Here is a 26423-nt window from a genome sequence, read left to right as displayed (position 1 = left end):
GCAATACAGGCCACATTCCCAGCAGGGACCACGAGGAATGCACAGAGTACAGCGTCATCAGGAAGTCTTAGCCTGGTCCCTGGCTCCCCCTTGGACCCGCACCAGGCCTCGGCCTGTCCCTCCTCATCTGCTTTCTGCCCCAGCTCCCCATCAGGACCAACCAGTGGCTGAGGCTCTACCTGATCAGCCACCAGGGCCTGCAGCTCTAACCTGGGCTTGGGGCCCAGCCTCAGGGGGCTTTGGGGAACTAGTAGCCTCTCCACATCTCCTCCTCTCCCACACAGACTGGGAGAGGGGTGGGGATAGGCTCTGGGGTGGCCATGGGAATAGTAATGGTAATGATAATAATGGTAATCAACCTTTATTTATTGCTTACTGTGTTGGGGGGACAGAAGGCCCCCAAAGACGTCCATATCCTAATTTCCAGAACCTGTGAATATACCTTCTGTGGCAAATGATGCGGCATGTGAGATTAAGTTAAGGAATTAGCGGTGGAGAGATTATTCTGGATTATGCAGTGGGCTCAAAATATAATCACAAGGGCCCTCCTACGAGGGAGGAGGAAGTCAGAAGGGGAGAAGGCCAAGTGCCTTCTTTGGAAGTGGAGGTTGGAGCAGCACAGCCAGGAGTCAAGAAGGCTGCAGCCTCGAGAACCTGGAGCCTCCAAAAGGAGCCAGCCCCCGACACGTGTGGAACTGACTTTGTACTTTTGGCCCCCAAACTGTAGAGGGATAAATCTGTATTGTTTAAAGTTAAGCCACTAAGTTTGTGGTGATTTGTGTACAACAGCAATAGGCTGCTATGCGGCAGGTGCTCTCCCCTGAGTGGTTTACATGTGGTAGCTAATTCAGTCCCTACAAGGTGCTTCTGTCTTGCCCCATTTTACTGATGAGGAACCCAAGGTATCGATAGGCTCAGCCACTAGCACCAAGGATTGTGGCTGGTAGGCCCAGGAATTCCAGTTTGGTTCTGGAGTCTGAACCACTACCCTGCCCTGTTTGTGTAAGAAAGATGGTGTGTGTGTGTGTGTGTGTGTGTGTGTACCCACTCAGAGAGTCACTTACACAAGGACAGTGAGTAGTTTTAGATGCTGGACTTATTACCCTTATTCTAGGATCCTGCCTGCCCTGTCTCCAGAATATGTCCCAAATCCCGTGGTGTCTCATCATCTCCAGGGTTCCCAGCCTCATCACGCCTCCATCCCACCCCCTGCCTGTTCTCCCTCATTCGTTCTCTGCCCCTGAGTCCTTCTCCTGAGAGCAGCCATAATGACCTTTTCAAAGCAGAGAGCTGATCATCCTCTGCTATGTCCTTCCTCAGCCCTCAAGGGCAGGAGTCCACCCGGCCTGGCCCGGCTCTATCCACTCTCCTCTCCCCTGCTCTGCTCCACCCACACCTGCCTTTCTTCTGTCCTTCTAAGATGTCGGGTTTGGACCTGAAATGTCCCCCAGAGGCCATGAGTTGAAGGCTTGGTCCCCAGCTGATGGTGCTATTGGGAGCTGGTGCCATCTTCAGAAGGTGGGGCCTGGTGGGATGAAAGAGGTCATGGGGGTGTGTCCCTGAAGGGGATGTTGGCCCCTCCTGTCCCTCCATCTTCCTACCACCAGGAGGTAAGCAGCTTTGCTCTGCTCCATGCTCCTTGCTGATGTTCTGCCTGGCCAAAGCTCAAAGGCAATGGGGCCAAGCATCATGGCCTGACACCATGAGTCAAAATAAGTCTTTCCTCCTTATAAGTTGATTATCTCAGGTGTTTCGTCACAGCCAGGGAAAGCCCACACGAAGATAAGGCTTGCTCCCTTACCTGCACATTGGCATTTGTTGTTCTTTCTTTCTGGAATGTTCTTCCTGCAGTTCTGTGAATAGTTGGCTGTATTTCATTGTCACATTTTAGCTTAAATGTCCCCTCTCAAGGGGGCCTTCCTCAATTACCCTCAGGGTGACAGTCCCTGCAACCTACCCCCCAAATCTCTTTGTCTCCTTGCCCTGTTTTGTTTCCTTCACAGCATGAGCCTGGTGAACTTTCTTATGACTTATTAGTGATATGTGGGTGTGTTGTTCCCCACTAGTCTGTGTGCTTCTCATTTGTCCCTGTATCCCCCTTGGTTAGCTAGTGTCTGGCATGTCTGCCCTCTGCCTGGAGGACAGAGTCCTGTTACTTCACTTGGGTTGATTTTGGTGGGGGCTGGGGCTGAAGTGTCAGTTGTCATGACTTGAGAAGGAAGGCCAAGCTAAATCTAAGGACCACAGGTAAGTGACGCAGCAGGCACAGGGCCCATTGTTAGCATGTCCTGAGGTTTGCCTGACTATTCACAGCTGCTACCCTGAGTGGACCTGGGGCAAGTGGCCTTGGTGGCTGAATCCTGCATTCATTGCTCCAAATATAATTCTCTGGAATCTTAAGAGCTTTTCCATCCTTGGGGGGAATTTGTAGAGCTAAGAAGCTTGACTGATCTTGAGCTGGTCATTTAAACTGGTTGGGTCACAATAAGACCTTTTTTTTTTTTCTTCTTTGAGACAGGTCTGGCTAAGTTGCTGAGGCTGGCCTTGAACTCATGATGCTCCTGCCTCAGCCTCCTGAGTCACTGATATTGCAGACGTGCACCATTGTGCCCATCTGTGAGACTGTTTTTGTGACCCAGGCTGTTAAGATTTTCAGAACAAGAAAAGCTTTAAATGGAAAAGCTTTATGGCTGGGGATGTGGCTCAAGTGGTAGCACGCTCGCTTGGCATGCGTGCGGCCCAGGTTCGATCCTCAGCACCACATAAAAATAAAGGCATTGTGTTGTGTCCATTTACACCTAAAAATAAATATTAAAAAAAATATGGGGCTGGGGATGTGGCTCAAGCGGTAGCGTGCTTGCTTGGCATGCGTGCGGCCCGGGTTCGATCCTCAGCACCACATATAAACAAAGATGTTGTGTCTGCTGAAAACTAAAAAAAAAAAAAAAAAAAAAAAAAAAAAAAAAAAAAAAAAAATTAAAAAATTCTCTCTCTCTCTCTCTCCCTCTCTTTAAAAAAATAAAATAAATGGAAAAGCTCAAAGCAGAGCAAAATTAGAGTGAGTCAAAGTATAAGAATAAAAGTTATAACATAAAGCCTTCAGCCAGGGCATCACTGGGCCATTTTAACTATTGTGTACAAAGTGGCTTTATTTTTTAGTTTATTTCAATCATCCTGCACCAAACAGTGTTATGAGTACATGCTCAGGTTGTTTAGCAAGGAGTTCATTTTTCTGGTGACACATGATCACAGATCTAGTAAACATTACTGCCATGATGCAAATATAGAAATACAGAGAAAGATAGAATTTAGCTCAGCTTGGCTTGGCTGGAATCTGGTGCTCTGCCTTTATCTGGACAAATGGATATGGGCTGGAGACGGTTCTGGCAGCCTAGCAGAGATGGCCAAGAAAGACTGACGCACATGGACCACTTTTAATTTCCTTCCACAGGCTTTGAGAGGGGTGTGTGAAAGACAGATATATTGCTGGAGATAATATTTTAATCCAAAATTTCAGCCCTCTGGGTTGGTGGCTTTCTGCAAAGGGACCTTTCTTAAGATCCTCAGAGTTTGAATTGACTAGCTCCTGAGATTCGTGAACTGGGCCAGTCAATCCCGAGGTGGACAGAGAAGATTTGGACTGTTTCTAATGGATCTGTCTGGGTTCCTTATAGGTTGGCTTATGGCAGAAGGGTCAGCCTCTAATCCAGCCTGGTTTGTTCAAGTTTGTATTATGAGTTTGGAGACTGCTGGGGAAGTTGGGGTGGGGGAAGAGAGGCAAACCCAGGCAAGAAATTGGAGAGGAAACTATTTCATAATGTTTACAGATGCGTGTCTGTGTATTGTCTCAGCCATATCCTGCTGCTCCATCAGGATTTCGCTACAGCATTTTGTGTGGCTGGCCAGCACCTTTATTGCAAGGCGGAGAATTTGGATATGGTTCCTCTGGTCTGAGCGAGGGTGACATTTACTATCTTGCTGTACAGTTTCCAGGAAAGAACCTTCTGTTAAAGCAAGCTCCAGGATATTGAAGTGCTCTAGTCTGACTGAGTGCCAAATTATTTATAGCTCATCTTCAGTTGCTGGGGTTCCCTCTTTTGGTTTCTGAATTATTAATATTTAAATATTCCACTTGAAAAAAAAAATTGGAGGGTTTAGATTGTCTCCCTTGAGGAACTGTGTGCACATCATTGGCTTCCAGAAGACCAAACTTTTAAAATTTTGAGTCAGTTGAAAGAGTTAATAAATAAATATGTATGTATATATATATATATATATATATATATATATATATATATATATATAGAGAGAGAGAGAGAGAGAGAGAGAGAGAGAGAGAGAGAGAGGGAGGGAGAGAGGATTGATTGATGATCTTGAAAATACATGATAAATGTTGAATTGAAGTTGATTGAGGGCTACCTTTGCTTGACTTTTTGAAAACATATTGACACTGTAGCCTTGGAAGGGCTGACTGCTGGAATCAGTTGATTTCATATAACAATAATTTATTAGGTTGAGAGAGACAGGTGGAGTGATCAGCTTTTTATTTCACCTGGTTGGTGAGTTCTTACCCCTACATTGAAAAGGTTGGTTAAACCAGGGAATCACAAAGGGATATATCCTTTCTTCAAATGTTTTCCTTTTTTTTTTTTTTTTTTTTTGGTACCAGGGATTGAATTCAGGGACACTTGACCACTGAGCCACATCCCCAGCCCCATTTTGTATTTTATTTAGAGACAGGGTCTTCCTGAGTTGCTTAGTGCCTTGCTAAGTTGCTGAGGCTGGCTTTCAACTTGCGATCCTCCTGTCTCAGCCTCCCCAGCCGCTGGGATTACAGGTGTGTGCCACTGCGCCTGCCAAATGTTATATTTTGATTCAAAATATCTGAACTGTAGTAATCGGCTGACATTTTGATGTAGACCTAAGGCCTTTTTTCCTGAGTCTGATGAAAGACAGGCCCTTTGTTTTTCCTGAGTAACACATATTGTGTTGTCCTGGAATTTTGGTTTCCTTAATATGAAGCAAGAAACTCTAGCTATTTCTGATTGCAAAATCCTTCTTCATTTTTAGTTTCTCTCAATATTTTATGGTTCCCTCACCCATTCCTAATTTGATAGTATTTCTTAAAATTGCAGGATTGAACCCAGGGACACGCTCCCACTGAGCTACAGGCCCAGCCCTTTTTATTTTGAGACAGGGGCTATGGTTTTGATGTGAGATGACCTCCAAAAGCTCCTGTGTGAGACAAGGCAAGCAAGTTCAGGAGGTGAAATGATTGGGTTAGGAGAGCTTTAGCCCAGTCAGTGCAGGAATCCACTGTTAGGGATTAACTTGGTGGTGGCTGTGGGCAGGTAGGTGTGGCTGGAGGAGGTGGGTCCCTGAGGGCATGCCTTTGGGGTTTATGTTTTTTCTCTGGTGAGCCAAGTCTCCCTCTGCTTCCTGGTGGCCGTGTCCTGAGCTGCTTTCCTTTTCTGTACCTTTCTGCACCTTTGGAGCAATGGGGCCAGCCTTCTGTAGACCAAGACTTCTGAAGCTTTGAGCCCAGATAAACTTTGTGTCCTCTACAATTGTTCTTGTTAGGGCTTTTGGTCACAGTGGTGAAAAAGCAGACTAAAACCGACTTGTCAAATTGCTGAGGCTGGCCTTGAACCTGTAGGATTATAGGAGTATTTAACTTTTGTATAAAGAATAATCCTGTGTTTGTTTACACTCTTATTCCACTGGTTAATATTCTTTCTGTTTATATTTTTATTAATTTATGGGTCAATTAATTCAATTACACAATTATGATTCTATACAATGAATATAAACACATTTGGGCCCAAACACAGCAGACTCTTGCTAACCGTGCACCTCAACAGGTGAGAGGAGGAATGACGGGCAGGAGCGAGAAGACCTTGCTCGGCCTGGGTGCAGGTGGCTGGCAGGTTCCATCAAGGAAGTGAAGGGTGTCAGTTGATCTAGTAAGTTGGATAAGTGGGGGACTGGCTAAGAAAGTGCGACAAAGTATTCATTGTCACTGTGATCTCATGAAAGATGGGGCACTTGGGCGCCCCGGGTCCTATCACGGCAGACAGTGTTCCCCAAGAAAGGACAGTTGGCAACTCCACGCCAACATCTTTTCCGATTGCGTGTCTGTCATTCCCTACACACAACTGAAGCTTTGTCAAGGCCGGGTCGTGACATGTGGACTAACGACTGGCAGCCGCTGACCTGTTCACGCCTCTCCAGACATGGCTTCTCCCCAATGAAACCAGGAGCCCTTGACCACTTGTGCTTGCATGTTACTCAAGGACCTGGTGATTAATTTGTCACTCAAGCAGCAGCCACACTGCCTCTCCTTGGTGGCATTCCCACAAAGAATATGACCTTCTACCAAGGTGCTGAGGATTTCTGAGACAAGGAAGCAAGAGGTCACAGTCCCTGGTCTGAGCCTGTGGCCCAGAACTGGCCCTCTGGTGATGGCAAGGAGTTGCGGCGTTCAGAGGGTGACTCAGTTGAAAACTTCACACAACGTCTGCAAAATTAATAATGAAACCCCAAAGCAGAAGGACCAAGCCCCGGAAACCTTGTGTCTTTTCATGGAAACACAATGCTGAAGTGGCAGGTGGTGCAGGAAAGCAGAACCAGTGGCCAGGTGGGCGGAGCATTTCATCCCAAGGTACCGGAAGACATCAGGGTGGCTGAGAGGGCAGAGGCGAAGCGACAGAGATCCCACCCGCAGGGGTCAGCGCTGCTGTCTGTTAATCTTGGCTGGCCTTCTGGGCTTGTTATCCTGCAGCTGGGTTTTGAGGGAGGCGAATCCCCAGGGAGTCCTGTTGCCTGGCTCCTCCGCCCTGAGACCCAATTACCCCTGACTCATGGCATCAGGCTCAAGTGTCTGGGAGGAGCTCTCGAGACAGAGTTCTGAGTCTGCTTTGTGATTGAAGGTCCTCCATTGGCCGGGCTTCCGCCGGGGTGTCTGTCCCTGGCCAGGTTGGGGTTGTCGCCAGGGCTTTGTTAGAATTCCCGGAGGTCAGTAAGAGAAGGACCTTGCAGGAACTTCAGCTCAAGACTTCCTTTCCCCCAGGACCCGGGGGGTCTAGGGAGGGACATGGCAAAGTGATAATGGGGAAGAATCAGGGCTGGGGTCAGAGCTTCGGTTGTGGCTGTCTTCTTTTTACTTGCTGAGTGAAGTTGGATAATCCCCTAATGTCTCTGAGGGTCTGTTTCCTCCTGTGCAAAGCAGGGTTCAGTGGTTCCTCCTTATAAACACGAGACAAGACCACCCCCACTCCTCCATGGATGCCTGAAACCACAGAGGGTACTGAACCCGACATGTTCTGTTCATTCCTTCTTTATACTTGTGATAAAGTTTACTTTAGGAATTAGGCACAATAAGGGATCAACAACAATAATTAATAACAAAAATAGATCAATTAGGACCATATGCGAATAGGGATTCTCTATCTCAAAATATCTTATTTCCTCTTTGTACTGTAGTAATATTTTCAGACCACAGTTGACCACAGGTAAACCAAAACCAGTGATGGGGGCCAGGGAACTACTGTATAACCAAGAGATCCCCCAGGCTATGGTTTCAAAGCCACAGAGTGACCTGCTGGGCCACCATGCCTCTCAAAGTGAATCTGATCCCACTGTGTTAGCAGGAGGGCAGGGGCTGGGGTCTTCCCCACACATAAGCCCAGCAGAAGGCTCCTTTGCGTTCTTTTAAGGCAAAATGTTAGCATTTAGTAAATTTGGATGGTGTGCATATGAGTAATTTTGTTGTTATCCTTTTCTCTATAAATTTCAAAATTTCAGAATGACCAGTGGATTTTCATGCATTTGTAACATAGAATACTATGCAGCCATTGTGCATGTGACAAGAACCGGGGATCTGTGTATCTACCCAGGTGTCCATCTATCTCACGTGTGGGCGGACACCTAGGTGTATCTTTCAGAGTGCGGTTCCATTTTTATTTAAGATAACACAAATCACTGTGTTACGGGTAACTTTTCCTTTCTCTTTTACTTTCCAAATGTTGTAATTAAACATGCAGTATTCACTCATAGACACCAATAAAAGCTTATAGCTTGTCAGTTTGTGCCTTAAATCACCACCACAAACCTGGTTTACTTCTTCCGTCCTGTGTCCCAGCCACTTATCCCCCAAGGACCTGTTCAAGGCTGGGGCCCCACCTGTCTGCCTTTTCTGATCTGCCTCTCACACCATGCTTTCTGCTACCCGGGACCCTTGCAGATGCTGTTCTAGGTTCCAGCTATTCCTTGCCCATGAACACCACTGTTAACCCAGCCAGCCCTGGGGGAGGAGGGCTGCCCATATTTATGCCATTTGACCCAAAGCACAAGATGACCCCTCCCTGGTTACTCATGGCACATCCAAAACCAGGCACAGCATGAGGCCAACAGAAGGGAGAGGCACCACAGAAAATAGCCCAGAGTGATGGCACAGAGCTGGGCTCAGAACCTCGGGGCATTTTTTATGACATCAGGAATGGCTATATCATTCACAGAGCCAATTTTAAAATAAAAATACAGGGATCCTTGTGCAAAATGACCAAGACTTTTAAGATGGTGACTTCAGAGCATTAAGTCAAGCATGGGCCAGGTATAGGTCCCTTTGTGGCATAGGTGCACACCCATGAAGCTGGCCTCGTGGGGCAGGCTTTCTTGCCCCCTTCCCTTCTGCTCCGTGTAGCCCTGGGCTGCTCATGTCCTAACTCCTGATCTGAAAAGTCTAGATATCTCTGGTGCCAGCTGATCCTGGTCCCAAAGAGTGGAGGAAGGACTCCCCCTCATTGCAGCCTGAGCTCCACTTCCCAAGTCCTCATCTCCTGCTCCAAACAGACAAGTGGATCATGTATTCCCTTCAGGGAAGCTTCTATTGCCGGCCACAACCTTTAAAAATGTTGAGGTGGGCATGGTCCTGGTGGCACATTCCTGTAATCCCAATGACTCCAGAGCTGAGGCAGGAGGATCACAAGTTTGAGGTCAGCCTCATAATTTAGTGAGACCTTGACTCTAAATAAAAAATTAAAAGGGTTGGGGATGTGCCTCAATGATTCATCACCCCTGGGTTCAACACTCAGTATCCCTCTCCCAAATGTTGAGACCCAGCTTCACCCAGGGTTGTCATGAGGCACCTGTTGTTTTTGCATGACTAGCCTTCAGCTACCACCGTGCCCATTTTTCTTGGAAACCATTCTCTTCTGCACTTAATCCATAGAACTGGGGTGGGACCAATTCCACATCCAGAGGTGTAGGAGACTCAAGTTTAACCCATTCATCTAGTTCTAGCCATTGGACATATTGATTGGTTCAGGGATGGGCATGTGACCAGTTAAATCTCCACAGTGATTGGTTCAGGGATAGACATGTGATCACTTTAGTCTTACAGTGATTGGTTCAGGGTGGACATGTGACCATTTCATACTCCACAGTGATTGGTTTGGGGATAGACAGGATCATTTCTGCCTTCAATGAGCATTAGAAATGAGTCTAGGAATTCAGGTATCTCTAGTTTCTGTGAGGCTGTGATCTCAGAGCTGCTGGTGATCATGTGACCTCGTGTGGAGATGTCACTAAGTCACTGGATACAACTGAGCTGGATGTGGGTAGCACATCCAGGCTTCTCAAGATTTAAGCAATAGATTTTTTTTTCTTAAACCAGTCTGAGTTGGGTTTTGGCAAGCAAAAGGCAAAAGGGCCTGACCCCATGAGTTTCACTTTTACAGTCAATAAAAATGCCCATGTAGTTTATTCTTGGTGCTGTGGGAATCAAATGAGACCATTCATGTGCAAATGTTCTGTAAATGACAAAGGGCTCTTTTAAAAATTATTATTATTGTTTCTATATTTTCATTCTGGGTATTGAACTCAGGGGCACTTTACTACTGAGCTACATCTCCAGCCCTTTTTACTTTTTATTTTGAGACAGGGTCCCGGTAAGTTGCTGTGGGTCTCACCAAATTTTTGAAGCTGGCCTTGAATTTATGATCTTTCTGCCTTAGCCTCCCAAATTGCTGGGATTACAGGTATTTACCATTGAGCCTGGCAATAAAGGCTACTTGAATGGAAGATCAGGGACATACAGTTGGAGATGACAGAGATAGGCCAGCTTTAATGACATTACAAAGGGAGTTCTTTTTCTTTGCTAACAAACTATCTCCCACTCTAAGAAAATCAGTTAGCTGGTCAGGGAGTGGTCAAGGAAGGAGGTGAACTAGTCAGGAGGCAGTCAGGACAGGAAGTGGACAGGGCAGGGGATGATGAGTTCAGCAAGTATACAGGACAGCTGGTGGTTAGGTAGGTGGTGGCCAGGGAATCTGCTGTGGCCTTTTCTCTTTGTGATGTTGTACTGTGCTGTCTGGTGGAGGCCTGGTTCAGAGTATGGAAGAGTGAGGGTCCCAGGTGGGCCTGCAGACCTCCCCTGGCCCTTGCCTCTGTCTTTCCCAAGCCTCTTTTTGAGGACCAAGCTGTCTTCACAGGGGTCAGGACCCTGGTGTTTTGAGTTTGGTTGGATGTTTTTCAGCTCAGATATTTGGAGATTTCAGGGAGAGGTGCCAACTTTGCTTCTGTGGGCTGGACTCAGCCAAGCTGGGGTCATAGATCTTTGCTCCAGGCAATTCTTGGAAGCACACTGAGAACCCCCTTCTGTTTTTGGTTGTGGGCTTGAACGGATCATTGCCTGGGAACCCAGAGTCATTCTGACCTATTGGACCTGCGGGTCTATAGCCCCTGACTAGTTGCTTGGTCAGGACACGGAACTTGGCAGCCTTAGAGAGATGCAGGCCTTGGTCCTGCTTCCCAAGGGCCAGCCTCCCACTATGTGCAGCTAGAGGCCCTTGACCTTTTAGGAGTCTTCATGGGCACCAAGGTCATGGGTCACGTGGGCTGAAGTCGGCTGTGGCTTGAGTCTCTTCTTTCTGAGCCAGCCCTCTGATCTGCCAGCTTGCTAGGCTCAGCTTCTTGGGGGATGGGGAATGGGTCTCATTCCCACAAATGTTTGCTGATTTGATTCTCAGAATTCTCAGCCAAAAATGTCAGGTGTCCAGGGGCCCTGTAGAGTGTGGGTAGTGGGGGCACATAAGGAGATGGGCTCAACCACTGCTTTTTCTCTTTCATCCTCTCTCTCCTGAAACCCAAATCCTGAAGGCCCTGACAGAGCCCCTGAGATGGAGGCAGAAGTGTGAGGACAACTTTCAAGTGTGAATGATGGAGGGAGCGTCCCCTCCTCCCCCTTCCTCCCCTCCTCCTCCTTCCTCCCTCTGCATAATCAGATCAAGTCCAGGACAATTCTCAAGCTCAAAGGCAAGTGGCTTCTTAAAGGATCATAGGAAATGTGAATGTGAAAAGAATGGAATGCTTTCCCAATGCAGGTCACGCTTAAGCACATTGAGGGAGGCAGAGGTGAGGGACCCTAGGGTCATTGCTGGGGGACCCTAGGGTCAAAAAACCCAAAGAGAGGGCTGTCGACGGAGGCTGTCCTGTAGTATGACTAGCTAGCAAGCCCTAAGAGCCTGATAACATTGCATATTGAATCCTCCAAGTCTCCTTTTCCCTGGATTTCATGCTTGGCAAACAATCCCTTGATTATAATGTGGCTCGGCATGTAGGTCAATACAGGAGTCTTGTGAGTCTAATTAACACAAGCCTGCCCGGAGAGATGGAGCCACTCTTGGGTGAGTAAGTGAGCAAAACTGACCCTACAGAGCTGAAGGCCACACACTGAGCTGCTGACCATGCCTGAAAATAATAAGAGTTTGTGACCCTATTGGCAAAGCCCCCATCCTCTCTAACTCTACCCCCCTGCTTTTCCATCATGCTTGGATCTGACCTTAGGCAAGTTTATTAATGTCTCTGCTTCTGTTTGCTCATCCATAAAATAAGATCAAAATAGGGTTGCTGTAGGAATCAGTGAGTTAATGGCTGAAACTGCTTAGAAAAGTTCTTGGCACATCAGTGCAGTGTGAGGGTCTGCCATATGATTTGGATTTCCACAGTACCAAGTGTGGCTTGGGTGAGTAACTATTTTTTTTTCCATCTGCTCTCCATTTGCCCTCTTTAATACAGACTTAATAATAAGGTCAACTGGAAAGAGAGGTGTGGTAAGCAATGTGTCATTGCATAGATAAAAGTCTTTTGTAAACTGTAAAGGGCTGCACAAACGAAGCCTTTGTTTATTTTTATCATTTCTTGTTAACAATTACTAATCTTATCAGGTCCCTCTAGACTATAGTGCAGAGGGTGATTTTAATACTCCTCAGTTTATAAGCCAACAAAACCAGAGAAAGGACCCAGAGAGGCAAGAAGAATCAGGGTACTTGGGCTAGGGGCTGTTAGCCCACAGAAGGGAGGGATTCCTGAGGAGCTGAAGGGGGATTCCTCATTGGGACTGAGACTATACCAGTGGTTTAATTTCCTTGCGAAGGTCGCCTGGCTGCTCAATGCAGGCTTTGGGAGGGGCTGGAAGAGGCAGGGGCTACCTGTTCCTGACTGTCCCCGGGTATTGCTCTGCTATTTAATAAACAGAGTTACCAGGGAGTGGTGTGCATGCAAAATTCAAACAGAGGAAGGAGGAAGAATGGGAAGAGGAATGTTTGTAGTTTATTTCACTTTTAAAAGGTTCACAACAAAAGATAAGGAGAGAGAGAACAAGAATGCAGTATCCCTGGCCCTGCCCATGGCTTAGGAGAGGAGATGTGTGTGTATATGGCGACCAGCGGCGGAGGACTAGACAAAAAGGGGAAATATGAGCTCAAACACGACCTGGTTCAAGATACCTAAAGGCATACCTGTGGCATTTGCAGAATCCCAAATTATTAAATAACATCCTCATGTGGATGGGCAGGAGCTCTTCACTAAGAATCAGCCATGTGAATAAGAAGGGCAGGAGCAGACTTTGGCAACAAGATCAGGGAAATAGGAACTTGGCAAGGAGAATTCTTGAGCCCTGATTATATCTGCAGTTCCACTGTCTCTTAGGACCTCAGCACCTCCAGGAGCAGGCTGAGGCCTGGGCAGACTGATTGGTGTCTTGACTTAGGGCTTAAGATCTCTAGATCTGTTGTTTGCTGCTGGCTCCCAGCTTGGCCTCTGGTTGGTGGACGGGAGGAGGGTGCGGCCTGGTCTCAGCTGGAGAACTGCATCCCCCATCACGCTGCCAGTTGGCAGAGGAGCTGTGACCTCCCTTTTCACCTGCATCCCTAGGGAGTTCCTGAGAAAGGTGAGGAAGGAAGCTAGAAGCATGTAGGGATCAGTTTAGAGCCACTTCAAGTGTCCACTCAACAATCCCCGGCCTGGCACTAGGTTTATGCCCAGCAGAGCTGGGTTTCCTGCCCTGAAAACAAAGGAAGTCACGGCCTTTCCTCAGAACAGAGATTCGCTCCGAGAAGTCCCAGGGATTCTAAGTTAAAGGGAAGACTCCTTAGGGGAGGGAAGCCTGAGGAGTCTGGAGAGTGACTGAGAGGCTGGGCCGAGTCAACCTCATTTCCTGCTCAGGTTATGCCAGAGAACCAGCCAGTGCCTCTCCCCAAGCCAGCTGCCTGCCTCAGGAACTGGGCAGGGCCCACCACTTAGCCCAAGAAGTCCCAGATGGCCCCAGATGGTCAGTGATGTCATAGGTACTTCATTTATTTATCTATAAGTCTTCAGAGTGAGCAGAGAGGAAGCCAAGCAAATGGAAACACTGTACGGGGCGCAGCTAGCTGTTCCTGGCCTTCAGGTTTGTTTCTGAGCCGAGATGAAAATCTGGCAGGAACAAGAACTAGTGGCCCCGCTTTGAATGTAAACTCTCTGTACCCCCAGAGCTTGCATTTCCTGTGGATTTAGACTCTTTGACCACATTTTCATGTTCCATTAACATAGTTTAATTGAAAACAAAAATGTCTCTGCGTGATAAAGAATGAGAGGAAAACGGGATAGTGGGATGCTCTTCTGCTGGTTTATTTGGTTCTGCTTCTTAACACCTTTTTTTTTTTGGCAAGGGAGAACAATGTCGTTCTCTCCAGACCCTTCTCCAGGATCAGCGGTGACAGTCCCTTGGGGGAGGAAGGTTGGCTGGTGTATGGAGCTCTCTTTTCTCTTAGATGTTAACTTCAATCAGAGGCCACAAGTGAGAAAGGAGGTCAGAAGTGACCCCTTCTTCCTGGGCCCTCACAAGGCACCTTCCTGCGTCTTTCTCACACACTTCAGAGACTGTGTACACAGTATTATAGAAATCTGCGCCTGTGCCTTGAAGCAGGGGGCCGTGTTGCCTGTGTGCTCTCCATAGCCCGGCATGATTCCTCACACCCTAGAAATGCTCAGTCCGTGTTCGCTGCGTGAACAGATGAGGCATGTGGGCTGCTGTGGGCTGTGATCACAGGTGAGCAGCAGAAGATGGGAGTGAAGAACAAGCATGAGCAGACGGAGGGCAGAGGCGCCCTGCCTGCCTTTGCCGTGGTTCATCTCAGGGAAGTGGTTCAGCAGACTCAGGATGGGGACCCCGGGAAAGACAGAGACCTCTGCTCCTATCTCCTCGCCAGTTCCTTTTTTAATCCAAAAATGACCATGGCCTGGATCAGTGGATGGACAGCCCATGTCACTCTGCCTCCTGGTCTTTCTGAGATGCTGCAAAGGAGACTGACTTTGGCTCAGTAATTGTTGGCCCCTCTTAGAACAAGATTGGTATGTGGGTGTTCATCGCAGTGCTTGGGAAGTAAGCAACAGAGCTGAAGTCCCTTTGTCCTGACTCACTGGCATATGGGGTCAAAGCTCATCCTGTCCAGTATTTTTTTCCAGAGCTCAAGGTCAAGTCTGACATAGCAAGGACTAAACCCATGAGCTGTTCCTGAGCCCGTAACTGGCATCATTAACCTGAATGGCTCTTGAGATTGTGTGGGTAGCAAGACAAGAGTTCTCTGAGGAAAAGAACAGCAACATTGTTCATATGCTTTAAATTATTTAGTTGCATCAACTATTCAGATTTGAAAGCATCACAATGACTCTACTTAAAAATTCCAAGCATGTGCTGGATGGACTCAGTGCTTCCCAGTACTCCCAGCCTCCAATCCAGCCTCCAGGAGGCTCCTGAGAGTTATCTGAACTCCTTTTGCATCAGCTACGACTCTTAGGACTAACTGAAGCACAAAGGTAATCCTATCCATGATATTTGGCATACTTTTCTTGTAAGTGAATTTTATTTATTTTCTTTCTATTTTTATTGGTGCATTATAATTGTGGATGACAGTGGGATTCCTTGGTAAGTGAATTTTTGTTAAAGGTCCCACCAGGTCCCATAACTATTTCCCTGAGAAAGGAGGCAGCGAACGGAGGTGGTTAGGGCTGGATGTTTGTAGAGAAGGCATGCTTTCTGCATAAGTGTGTTGCGAGCCAGTTCTCATGGGATTGTACTTGTGAACTGTGCTCTTCCCTTTTTTGCTTCTTCTCTTTTTTGTCATTCTAAGTGAGACCAGATGTGGCACCTGTGGAAGTTGCAATAGAGCAGAAGATGTGTGCTCTGATGGCAATCACCATTTATTTATCGAATACTTCCAGAGATTATATATGCACTTGATATTACATTATCTAACATCTTCACTCAAGACACAATAAGACAGGCATTATTATTTCTATTTTTAGCTTGGTGAAGCAACGCTCATGGATATTGCTTAAAGCCAATCAAGGATTGAGTGATTCTAAACCTGGGGTTTCTTTCCATCACACCAAAACGCTTCTTCTCTGGCAGATTTCTAGGTCATAAAATCTGACTGCTCTGTCCAAACATTAGAGGATACTTTCTTCCTCTATGATGCTAACCTTGGGGGTTGAGAAGGGAAAGGGCTATGGCAGGGGATGGAGGGGCTTCTGGGAAGCTGGTGATGTTCCATTTCATCCCAGTAGTGGTCGCATAGGTGTGTACACTTTGTGATAATCCATCAAGATGTTCACGAGAGGTTCAGTTTTAGTTAGTTTGTTGTATTTCAATAAATGCTTATCTAAAAATATCCTTCCTCCTAGCAAATAATGTTGGAGTGGAGCCCTGCCTCTCCTGGCCAATGTGTCCTAAGTAGACTTAAAAAATAATAATTTTAAGTAGACCTAAAAATAATACAAATGTGTCAATACCCTCCCCCTTCACAGAAAGATTTTTAAGTGAATCGCAACAAGAAGTCATGCACAATCATAAAATGGTTCTAGGAGGAGGTTATCAGCACAGTGTTCCTTACATACACGTGTCCCTCTGTTGGGGACCACACAAGGCTTCAGGTTAGCTCCAGACCTCACGACGCTCATGACCCAGCTGACAAGACAAGCGTGTTCTGTAGTAAATAGACATTTCTCTTCAGTGTATTAAGATGTGTTGGAGCAAGCTCTCTCTTTCTCTCTGGTGAGATCAATAAACCAAAGGAAGGGGAAGTTTTCATGAGTTTCATCCTGTATTTCATGTGCAGGTAATTGAAGTGGGAAAGACCACATTTGATCAATAATTTGAAAAAAAAACTGGTCTCCAAATCTTAAAGGTTTCAAAATGAATAATTATATCTTTATATGGTGGTTTAAACTAAGAGAGACCCGTATATCTAGTCATCAGGGTGGGTTCTGTAATTGATCTGCAGTTACATTCCTTTGCTTACTTGCAAGTTCACTGTGCTAGATCCACGGCCTCAAAGAACATGGGTCTTATGCTAATTTAATTCTGGATCTTATTCTCATTTACTTCAAACTGTGATAGTTTTAAAACTCCCACACTGGGGTATTTGTTGCAATTTTTTCTCCTTCTCCTTACCTTAGAGCTTCCAAGACCTGGAGGGAAAAGATGCATGGACTCTTTAGACCTACAGATCTGCTTCCTGCAATTTGTCAGAAAGAGCCAGTATGGCACAGTCACGCATCTAAAACTTTAACATGCATATTTATCTCCTAGGGATCATGTTAAAATGTAGATTCAGATTCAGCAGGTCTAGGGTAGGGCCAGACATCTACTTTCTTTTTTTGTGTGTGCATTTACTTTTTAGGTGTAGATGGACACAACACAATGCCTTTATTTTTATGTGGTGCTCAGGATCGAACCCGGGTCCCGCCTGTGTTAGGTGAGCGCTCTACCACTGAGCCACAATCCCAGCCCCAGACATCTGCTTTCTAATGCACTCCCAGGTAATGCCAATGCTGGTGGTCTACAGAGCACATGTTGGTGAGAGGATTTAGAAAGGGTCTAGAGAAAAAGAGATAAGACTTAGACTCACAATTCCTGGCTTTTAGAGCTGGCTCTGCCACTTTACTTACTTGTATTCTTGGACAAGTTGCTTTGCCTCTCTGGGATTTAATTCCCTCAAATATTAATTGTGTAATAGTGGAAAAGGGTAGATCAGATTATTTCAAAGCTTGTATTCAAAGACTTTTCAGAATGATATTTTGGTGTAAAAACTTCAAGTATGGGACCACGTACAGCCTTGCAAGTTTCTAACAGATAAACTCTCATAAAATTAGCAAAGGAAGACTAGAAGGGCTGGAGCAGGAGGCCAAGTCAGAGATAGGGAGCAATAATAATTTCTTACTGGAAATATAAGGATATATGGTTTCAAGGCGATAGATTTTGCATTAAAAAGTGTTGCCTAGGGCTGGGATTGTGGCTCAGTGGTAGAGTGCTTGCCTAGTATGAGTGAGGCACTGAGTTCAATTCTCAGCAAATAAACAAAATAAAGTCCATTGACAACTAAAAAATATTTTTAAAAAGTGGTATCTAGAAGGAGGCTGCTATTTTTCCCCAACCATTACTTTAGGAGGCGACCTGAATGACTGAAAATTAAATTGCATAAGAAACTTGAATGAGGGGAGCAACAGATGTGCTAGAGCTTTGAAATAAGCAAATTCATTCAGAAGGCTAGGGTTGAGTCGTGGCTGGAGGGAGTTTGGTTTTAGTAAAACACAGTTATCTCTGCTGCATATTATTTCCATGTCCTTTCAGCCAAGTTGGCCAGGAATACAGGTCTTTGACCACTGCTACCAGACCTAATGGGGGCTGGAGCTTGTGAGACAGGGTGGGGGAGTAGCCCAGTCTCCTCCAAGGGTTAGGGAGAACCAGGATGCTTGCGGTGCACAGCTATTCAAACAGGGACAGCGGCAGGAGGGTGAGGGGGGGGGTGTAGGAAAGGGACCTAGGAGATTTAGTTTAACAAGTGAAACTCCAGATAATCCGAGTCTCTGCAAGTCTCTGGCGGTGGCCCTTCCCCCAGTGCCCAGTATCTCTCCTCTGAGCAGCAAACAGGATCAAAACCGGAAAGGAGTCTCCAGGCTTAGGGATACGTGCTAGTTTCTTTTTAAGTCCTTAAAGCAAAGTGAGGGGAGCAGAGAGAGAGAGCTCCTGGGGACCGTGCTCTCTGCCAGCACTGGGAGGGGCACGGAGGAGATTTTTACCTTATGAAGGACGTGCTCGTTGAAGACAGGGCCAGCTCCCCCCTGGTAGGAGTCGGGTCTCTGCAGGTCCATGCCCGGCTTGGGGCCCGCTGCTCCTCGCTCTTCAAGCGCTCTGCGTCAGCGCGCCCAGAAGCGGGGTCCGGGTTCCGCGGGGTGCGGCAGGCCCGGGTCTGAGCCCTGCGGGCCGGGCCGCATCTGCGTTCAGCACCGGACAGCTCCCGCGGAGGCGCGGCGCGGCGCGGCGCGGCGCGGTACCCGGAGGGCGGGCGGCCACTCTCCTCCGCCACCGCAACAGCGACGCCGCCCCTGTGCGCCTGGGACCGGAGTTCTGAGATGCCGTCCTCGGCGAATCTCCTGTCTTGTGACTCCAGGATGCGGGGAGGGACGTGCGCGCCTTCCCAGTACCAGAGTCTGCAGGCAGTGACCCGGCTGCGCTCTCGGGGCACTGCGGTCCCGGAGCTCCAGGTTCCCGATCCTCAGCGAACCCGCATCCCCGTCACCACGACGCGCAGCCCTGCTCCCCGCCCGGTTCTCGGGGGCCAAGTCCTGCCGTCCCCGCGCCGTCTCTCTTTTGGTCCCTGGGCAGTTCTCCCCGGGACGCAGGAGACGGCGGTTCTAAGCCTGAGATGGATGGATGATGGGCCTTACAGGTCCCCGAGGTCCTTGGAATATGCCAGATTCGGCTCACCTGTACATTCTGAGGGGGAGGCCCGCAGCTTTGATTACGCTCTGCAGATGCACGTGACCCCAACAAGTTAAGAAGGGTGGCTCGGGTGGTGGCGGTGGTGGGGGAGAAAGAATGATTGAGAGCAGGCTCTGAGAATAGTTGGGCCATCTTGGGCCAGTTTCCTCGTCCCTCCTGTGTCCGCCTCCACTACCTCCATCACCTTGTGGTGATGTTCTGAGGATTCAACGAGTTGATGTAAGGAGCCTAGAAAAGCCCCTCGATGAGTGTGAGCTATATGCTCTCCCCCAAGCATCAGGGAGGTCCTGCTGCTGAGAGGTCAGTTGTCAGTTTCATCCAGTCGGGAGTAGGAGGCTGATCTTCATGGGATGGGGGCTGAGACTGCAGCCTCCGGGCTTCTCCTCATATGGTGACTCAGTGTTCAGCAGGTGGCTACCTCACTACCGTCCTGTTCCCACTGGCCCTCATAGTCAACACGGAGGAATGTTTAGATAACCCCAGGCCTAAAAGGGTGCATAACACTCCTAGGCTTCAGTTCTTTTTTGGCTGGGTTGGCTTAGCCAAATCACTTATATTCTTTGGGATTGCTTGTATTTTCCCATCTGTAAAACATGTACAAAAATCGATGCCTAACTTTTTTTATGTATGAAGAGTAAATGAGACAACATACGCGAAAAATCTCTTAACACTTAATAACACCTTCTAAATGACACTTGCTTTACAATTTAAATGAAGGAACTGAGAAAAGTTGAGTCTGGCTGGAGCCCAGAGTCAGAAGAAAGAGAGGTGATGTGAGACAAGTTAGATTAATTCCCAAGTATTTTATTTTATTTTATAGGTCAGGGCCTGGTCATGTGGGCCACGTGAAGAGTTTTGAACTTTATTCTAAGAGCAATGCAAAGCCATTGTAGGAGAGTGGTATGGCCAGATTTGAGTTTTAAAGATGATTTTGGATATTATATGGAGAGTAGATTAATAAATGTGCTCATATTTTCTTATTGATCTATAAAATCTCTTTGTATTATGGGCATTCATCCTTTATGCCATAAATATTACATTTTATTTTTAAAAATTTTGTTTATGATTTAATTTACAGTATTAAAATTTTTATCCTTTAAATTTGGTTCTGAGCATGAAAAGGCATTAGCCAGACAGAAGAGATCAGAGATATATGGTTGAATAACCAATAAAAGTAAAGAAAAACATGTAATCTTCCTTTCACTCATTCATTTATTTATCTTTAATTGGTGCTTTCTACATATACATAAAGGTGGAATTCACTGTGGCATATTTACATATCACATAACATAATTTTGTCAAATTAACTCTGTATACCCTCCCTTTTCCCTTCCCTTCTTCCTCCCCCTCAATCTCCTTCCTCTTCTCCACTGATCTCTCCTCTATCTTGTGATATCAGACCTCCTCCTCCTGCTCCTCTTACTTTGCTCTAGTTTCCACATATGAGAGAAAACACTGGATCCTTGAGTTTGAATCTAGCTTATTTCACTTAGCATGATCTCCAGTTCCACCCATTTACTGAAAAATGCCATAATTTCATTCTTCACTGTGGCCGAGTAGAACTCCATTGTGTATATACACCATGTTTTCTTTACCCATTTGTCTGTTGATGGGCACCTAGTTTGGCTATTGTGGATTGCACTGCTATAAGCATTGATGTGGTTGCATCCCTGTAGTATGCTGATTTTAGACTTTTTGGATAAATACCAAGGAGCGGAATAGCTGAGTCATTCCATTCTTAGATTTTCGAGGAAACTCCACACTGCTTTTCAGAGGTGATTGTATGAATTGAAGTCCTACCAACAATGTATGAATGTACTCTTTCCCCCATATCCTCTCCAGCATTTATTTTTATTTGTATTCTTGGTAATTGCCATTCTGACTATAGTGAGATGAAATCTCAGTGTAGTTTTGCATGTCCCTGATTGCTAGCAATGTGGAACATTTTTTCACATATTTATTGGCCATTCATATTTCTTGTTTTGAGAAGTGTTTCTTTAATTCTTTTGCCCATTTGTTAATTGGATTATTATTTTTTGTATTTTATATATATATATATATATATATATATATATATATATATATATATTCTTTATGTATTCTGGATATTAATCCCTATCTGAGGAGAAGGTGGCAAAGATGTCTTCTCATTCTTTAAGCTCTCTTCATGGTTTAAACATTTTCTTTGCTGTGCAGAAGCTTTTAAATTTGATTCCATCCCACTTACTGATTCTTGGTTTTATTTATTGTGCCTTAGGAGTCTTATTAAGGAAATCAATGCCTGTGCCGATATTGGGGTTGAGCTTACACTTTCTTCTAGCAGTTGTGAAGTTTCTGGTCTGATTCCCAGGTCTTAGATCCACTTGAGTGCAGGGTGAGAAACAGGGATCTAGTTTCATTTGTCTACAAATGGATATCCAGTTTTCTGGAACTATTTGTTAAAAGGGCTATCTTTTCTCCAACATATATTTTTTGGCACCTTTTCCAAATATCAGATGACTGAAACTATGTGGGTTTGTCTCTGTGTCTTTTATTCTAGTCTATTGGTCTTCATGACTATTTTGACACCAATACCAAGCTGGTTTTGTTAGGATAGCTCTGAGTGATGACTGTAGGCAGGTGGGGGGGGGTGGCTGGAGGAGGTGGGTCATTGGTGTGTCTTTGGGGTGTATATTTTGTGAGCCAAGCTTCATATTCCTCCGATTCTTGGTGCCAGGTCCTCAAATGCTTCCCTCCACTACACACTCCTACCATGATGTTCGGCCTCACTTTTGGTCCTGTGGAGTCAACCGTTTGTGGATTGAGACCTCTGAAACTGTGGGCACCCAACTAGACTTTTCCTCCTCTAATGGTTCTGGTCAGGGCTTTTGGTCACAGCAGAAAAAAACAAAACCCTGACAAAAACAAGGTACGTCACCTCCTCAGTTAGATTAATTCCCAAGTATTTTATGTTATGGAATATTTTGAAGTTATTGTGAATGGAATAGTTTTTCTGATTTCTTTCTCAATAGAGGCTCTATTGGAGTATAAGAAATCTATTGATTTATAAATATGATCTTGCATTCTGCTTCTTTGCTGAATTCATTTATCAGCTCTAGAAGTCTTCTGGTGAAATTTTGGGGGTCTTCTAGATACAGGGTCATGTCATCAGCAGAGATAATTTGGCTATTTCTCTTCCTATTTGTATCCCTTTAATTTCCTTCTCTTGTCTCTGGCTAGAGTTTCAAGAACTATATTGAATAGGAGTAATGACAGTGGACATCCTTGCCTTGTTCCTGATTTTAGATAAAATTATTTCAGTTTTTCTCCGTGCAGTATGATGTTGACTTTGGGCTTGTCATACAAAGCCTTTATAATGTTGAGGTAAGTTTCTTCTCTCCCTAGTTTCTCTAGCATTTTTTACATGAATGGATGCTGGATTTTATTCCATTGACACAATCATCTGATTCTTGTCCTTAATTCTGTTTATGTGGTATATTACATTTATTGATTTGCATGGGTTGAATTAATGTTTCATCCCTGGAATGAAACCTCCCTGATCATGGTGAACTCTCTTCTTGATATATTTTTTAAAATGTGGTTTGCTAATATTTTATTAGGATTTTTGCATCTATATTCATCAGATACTGTTCTTTGTCTGGTTTTGATATCAGGGTTATATTGTCCTCATAGAATGTATTTTGAGAGTATTCCCTCCCTTTCAATTTAAAACTGGAGGAAAGCTGGTGTTAGTTCTTCTTTAAAGATTGTGCAGAACCTCGTGCGAATTCATCCAGTCCTGGGCTTTTCTTTGTCAGAAGGCTTTTAATTGCTGTTTCAATATCATTGCTTGACCTTGGTCTGTTTAGGTTTTCTGTATTTCCCTGTTCAATTTGGAGAGGTCACGACACAGTGATTTTTTGAAGACAAGTTATTCTCATAAGTAATTTGATTTTGAACTGACATCTTCCTGAGATTTGGGTCCCCTGAGTGTGATGGATAAAGACATCTGCAGACCGACTCATGGACGGGTGGTTTGTTTTTGTGGAACTTCTGGTCTAAAGGTTTTAGAAGTGACATACTCTAATCCTGTCTCCACACACTGAGGAGGTGATCTGGGTGGTCCCCCCAAGGAGGGAGAGATTTAAGCCCAACTTTCTTGTCTGCTGTGAATCACCTGCTCTTGTCGGTGCCTCTTGCTTCAGTTCCCTCTCCTGGGAAAAGGTGCCATACTCTTCTGGGATGTGTGGAGCCACAGTCAGGGCTCAAAACGTCTTCTCTAGGTCCTTGACTTCAAGGTCAGTGAATATCCAGTTCTCTACGCTCAGTTATGCCTTTTCTTTACTAGCATGTTTTATTCGCACAACTCCAGTGACCCACAGCATTGGGTCACATGGGTTCAGTTGACTGCTTCCCCATTATATTTGTGTCTTAAAGTACACAGGTCTGTATTTATAGTAGTTATGTCTTCCCTGAGAAATTAGTCTTTTTTTTCTCTCTCTGCACCAAGAATTGAACCCAGGGTGCTTAACCACATCCTCATCCCTTCTTAATTTATTATTATTATTTCTTATTTTGAGGCAGGGTCTCACTAACTTGCTGAGGCTAGCCTGGAACTCACAATCCTCCTGCCTCAGCCTCCTACATTGCTGGGACGACAGGTGTGCATCACCAAGGCTGGCAAAAAATTAGTCTTGATCAGAATGTCCCTCATGTACAGAGTTCTCAAGGGTGCTCTTTTACATTTTAATATAGATGATCTCAGTCTTTTGTCTGGGAGATAAAATCTCTGTGGTGGCTTCTGATTCCATATCTGTCATCCTGTGAACTAGATAGGCTAAAGAACTTTTTAAAAAAGTTTCACCTTGAAAAACTTTAATTGAAGCAGCAACTGCATATAGTAAAAAATAAAGTGACGTGAAAGCCTTAGACATCTCTCCCCTCCGCACTTCCAATCTGCCTTCTCTAAGGCAAGCCCTTTTTAGCTCTTTCTGTTTTGGTTCCTACCCGGTCGATTTTTTGTCTACCCACCACAAGCATCTTCTGTTGATGGTATCCTTAAAGGTCCTCTGCTCTCTTCTCAGTAGGGCTATGTAACTCTTTCCTGTCCTCCCACCAGCCCACTCTGCAATTTCACAACAGACTTTAGACCCCTGTTTCTGGCATCATCAGCCATGGATTGTGTTTACTGAGTCACCAGATGTAAGATGGAGCATTTCCACCCCCATTCCCTTTCTTCCTTTCATTTCTCTTCCCATTTCCTTTCTCAACCTCCTTCAAATATACTTGTAAACATAAACTTTTAACCATAGAATTACTTTAATTTGCAAAAGAGTTGCAGAGACAGTATACAACGTTCTTGTATACCCCCCCACTAACATCTTACATTGCTCTAGTGCAAACGTCACAACTATGAACCAATATACTTACATTGTTAATTAAAGTCTATGCTCTATCTGGGCAGAGTGGTGCACACCTATAATCCAGGGGCTCAGAAGGCTGAGGCAGGAAGATCACAAGTCCAAATCCAGCCTCAGTAAAAAAAAAAATAAATAAATAGGACTGGGGAAGTGGCTTAGCAGTTAAGTGCCCCAGGGTTCAATCACTGGTACAGAAAACGAACAAACAAACAAACAAACAAAACAACAAACAACACAAAAAAACCACATAAACCAAAAAACAAAACGAAACAAAACACAAACAACAACCCCCTCCCCAATCACAAAAAAATGCTTTATTTATATTTCCTTAGTTTTTTATCTAATGTCCTTATTCTGTTCCAGAATCCAATCCAAGATCTGCCTGCCTATCTATCTATCTATCTATCTATGAATCATTTATGTTTTGCAGTGGTGGAGGTCAAACCCAGCCTTGTGCCCGCTAGGCAAGCAGTCTCCCACTGAGCTACATCCCTAGTTCAACCTTTACTCTTTTAAATAATACACCCATCACTTGTTTTTAGGTATTGTTGTTTTCTCCTAAGTTCGAGATTGTCTTTCTTTTTGTTGTTGGGAAAGGAAATGCCTGTCTTCTTCGTGATATCTCTCATGTCCTCGGCTCTTCACTCTTCCTTTTCTTTTGTACAAGGTCCATTCTTCTCTTGAACCTCAATGACTTTGTGTTCTGATGTGGGCTGCTTTCTTTGTGTTTTCAAAATGCAAATTCAAATTCTTTCAATGAATAGTTTTTGTGTTTGGATGATGACTTTCTCCCTCTCGAGTTTCTACCTGCTCTTAGAAGGTGAGTTCTGGGCCTCCTCGTAGGCTCCAGAGTCCGGTTCCAAGCTCTCATCCACACTCTCCCACAGACCTCTCTGCTGGGTCCTCTCTAACTGTTCCAAGAACCGCTGCTTTCCTGGCCTGCCCAGCTGTAACCCTGCATTTCCCTTAATTCTATTACTGCACAGAGCCAGCATTTTCCGTGGCTCACTTTTTCCTCTTAATTGGTTTATTCCATCAGGAGGTTGGTTTACTTTTCTTGGTTTACTCCTCACCAATAAGTATTTGAGGAAGCTGCTTGAGAATTACCCAAATAGCCTCGTGCGCCAGCGGCCCGGGAGGTGGACTTTCTGAGATGTGTTTGCTTGGCTTTTCCTGGTTTGGGCTGGATTTGGAATCCAGGTTGAAGGTGGTGTCTCTCCAGTTTGAAGACGTGGCTGCACTGTCATCTCGGATGTGTATGGAGTTAGTGTTGCTAATGGAAAGTCTTGCCAGACAGCTCCTTCTGCCTTTGGGGATGACCTGTTCTAGTATTTATTTTTCTGAATGATTTTTAAATCTTGCCTTGATCCATGCTTTTCTGAAATTTCACATTAATTTTTAAAAATTATATACCTTTTCACACTTATTGTGCTGGGCACTCAGTAGATCCTTCCGATCTGAGGATGTGTATCTTCTTGCTGGGAAAATCTCTGAATTAAATTTTCCCCTCTTCTTAGTTATTATGATTATTTTCTGAAGTTCCCCAATAGCCATATGTTGTACTTCCTGGATTGTTTCTTTGGCTAATTAAAACATTTTTTCCATATTTTCCATTTCTTTGTCTTTTTGTTCTATGAGCTAGAATATTTCCTGAGTCTCATCTTCAAATTCTTACAATGCAGAGTTTTGGCAACTTTCTTTTTGCTTTCCATTATTTTTTTTTTTGTTCTCATTAAAAATTTTTTAACTGTAACAGAATAAACCTAACAAAACTTAACAATGTAGAAATTTTAAGGGTACAGTTCAATTGTGGGAAGTAGGTTTACATTGTTGCATAGCCCATATCTAGAACTCTCTTTGTCTTGTGAAAATGAAACTCTGTATCCATCAAACAACCAGTGCTCATGCCCTCTGCATCCAGC

The 26423-nt window shown here is 45.2% G+C and overlaps 2 protein-coding genes across 2 annotated transcripts in view; one reads left to right on the top strand and one right to left on the bottom strand.

The window, feature by feature from the left end:
- The window catches only part of RAB37 (RAB37, member RAS oncogene family), a gene marked incomplete at its 5' end in the record, with an annotated part of 57315 nt that extends 38844 nt beyond the window's left edge, over positions 1-18471 (bottom strand). Inside the window, one exon of the mRNA XM_081270065.1 lies at positions 18400-18471. Coding sequence (XP_081126191.1) covers positions 18400-18471 — 72 coding nt within the window. The remainder of the gene's footprint in view (positions 1-18399) is intronic.
- LOC308635595 (polymeric immunoglobulin receptor-like) overlaps positions 1-26423 on the top strand; it is a 191313-nt gene that overhangs the window by 16922 nt on the left and 147968 nt on the right. The gene's annotated exons all lie outside the window — the stretch shown is intronic.

The sequence above is a fragment of the Spermophilus citellus genome, assembly GCF_964194105.1.
Source record: "Spermophilus citellus genome assembly, chromosome: 17".
Classification (NCBI taxonomy): Eukaryota; Metazoa; Chordata; class Mammalia; order Rodentia; family Sciuridae; genus Spermophilus; species Spermophilus citellus.
Note: the sequence above shows the minus strand (reverse complement) of the source record. Positions and strands in the feature narration are given on the sequence as shown.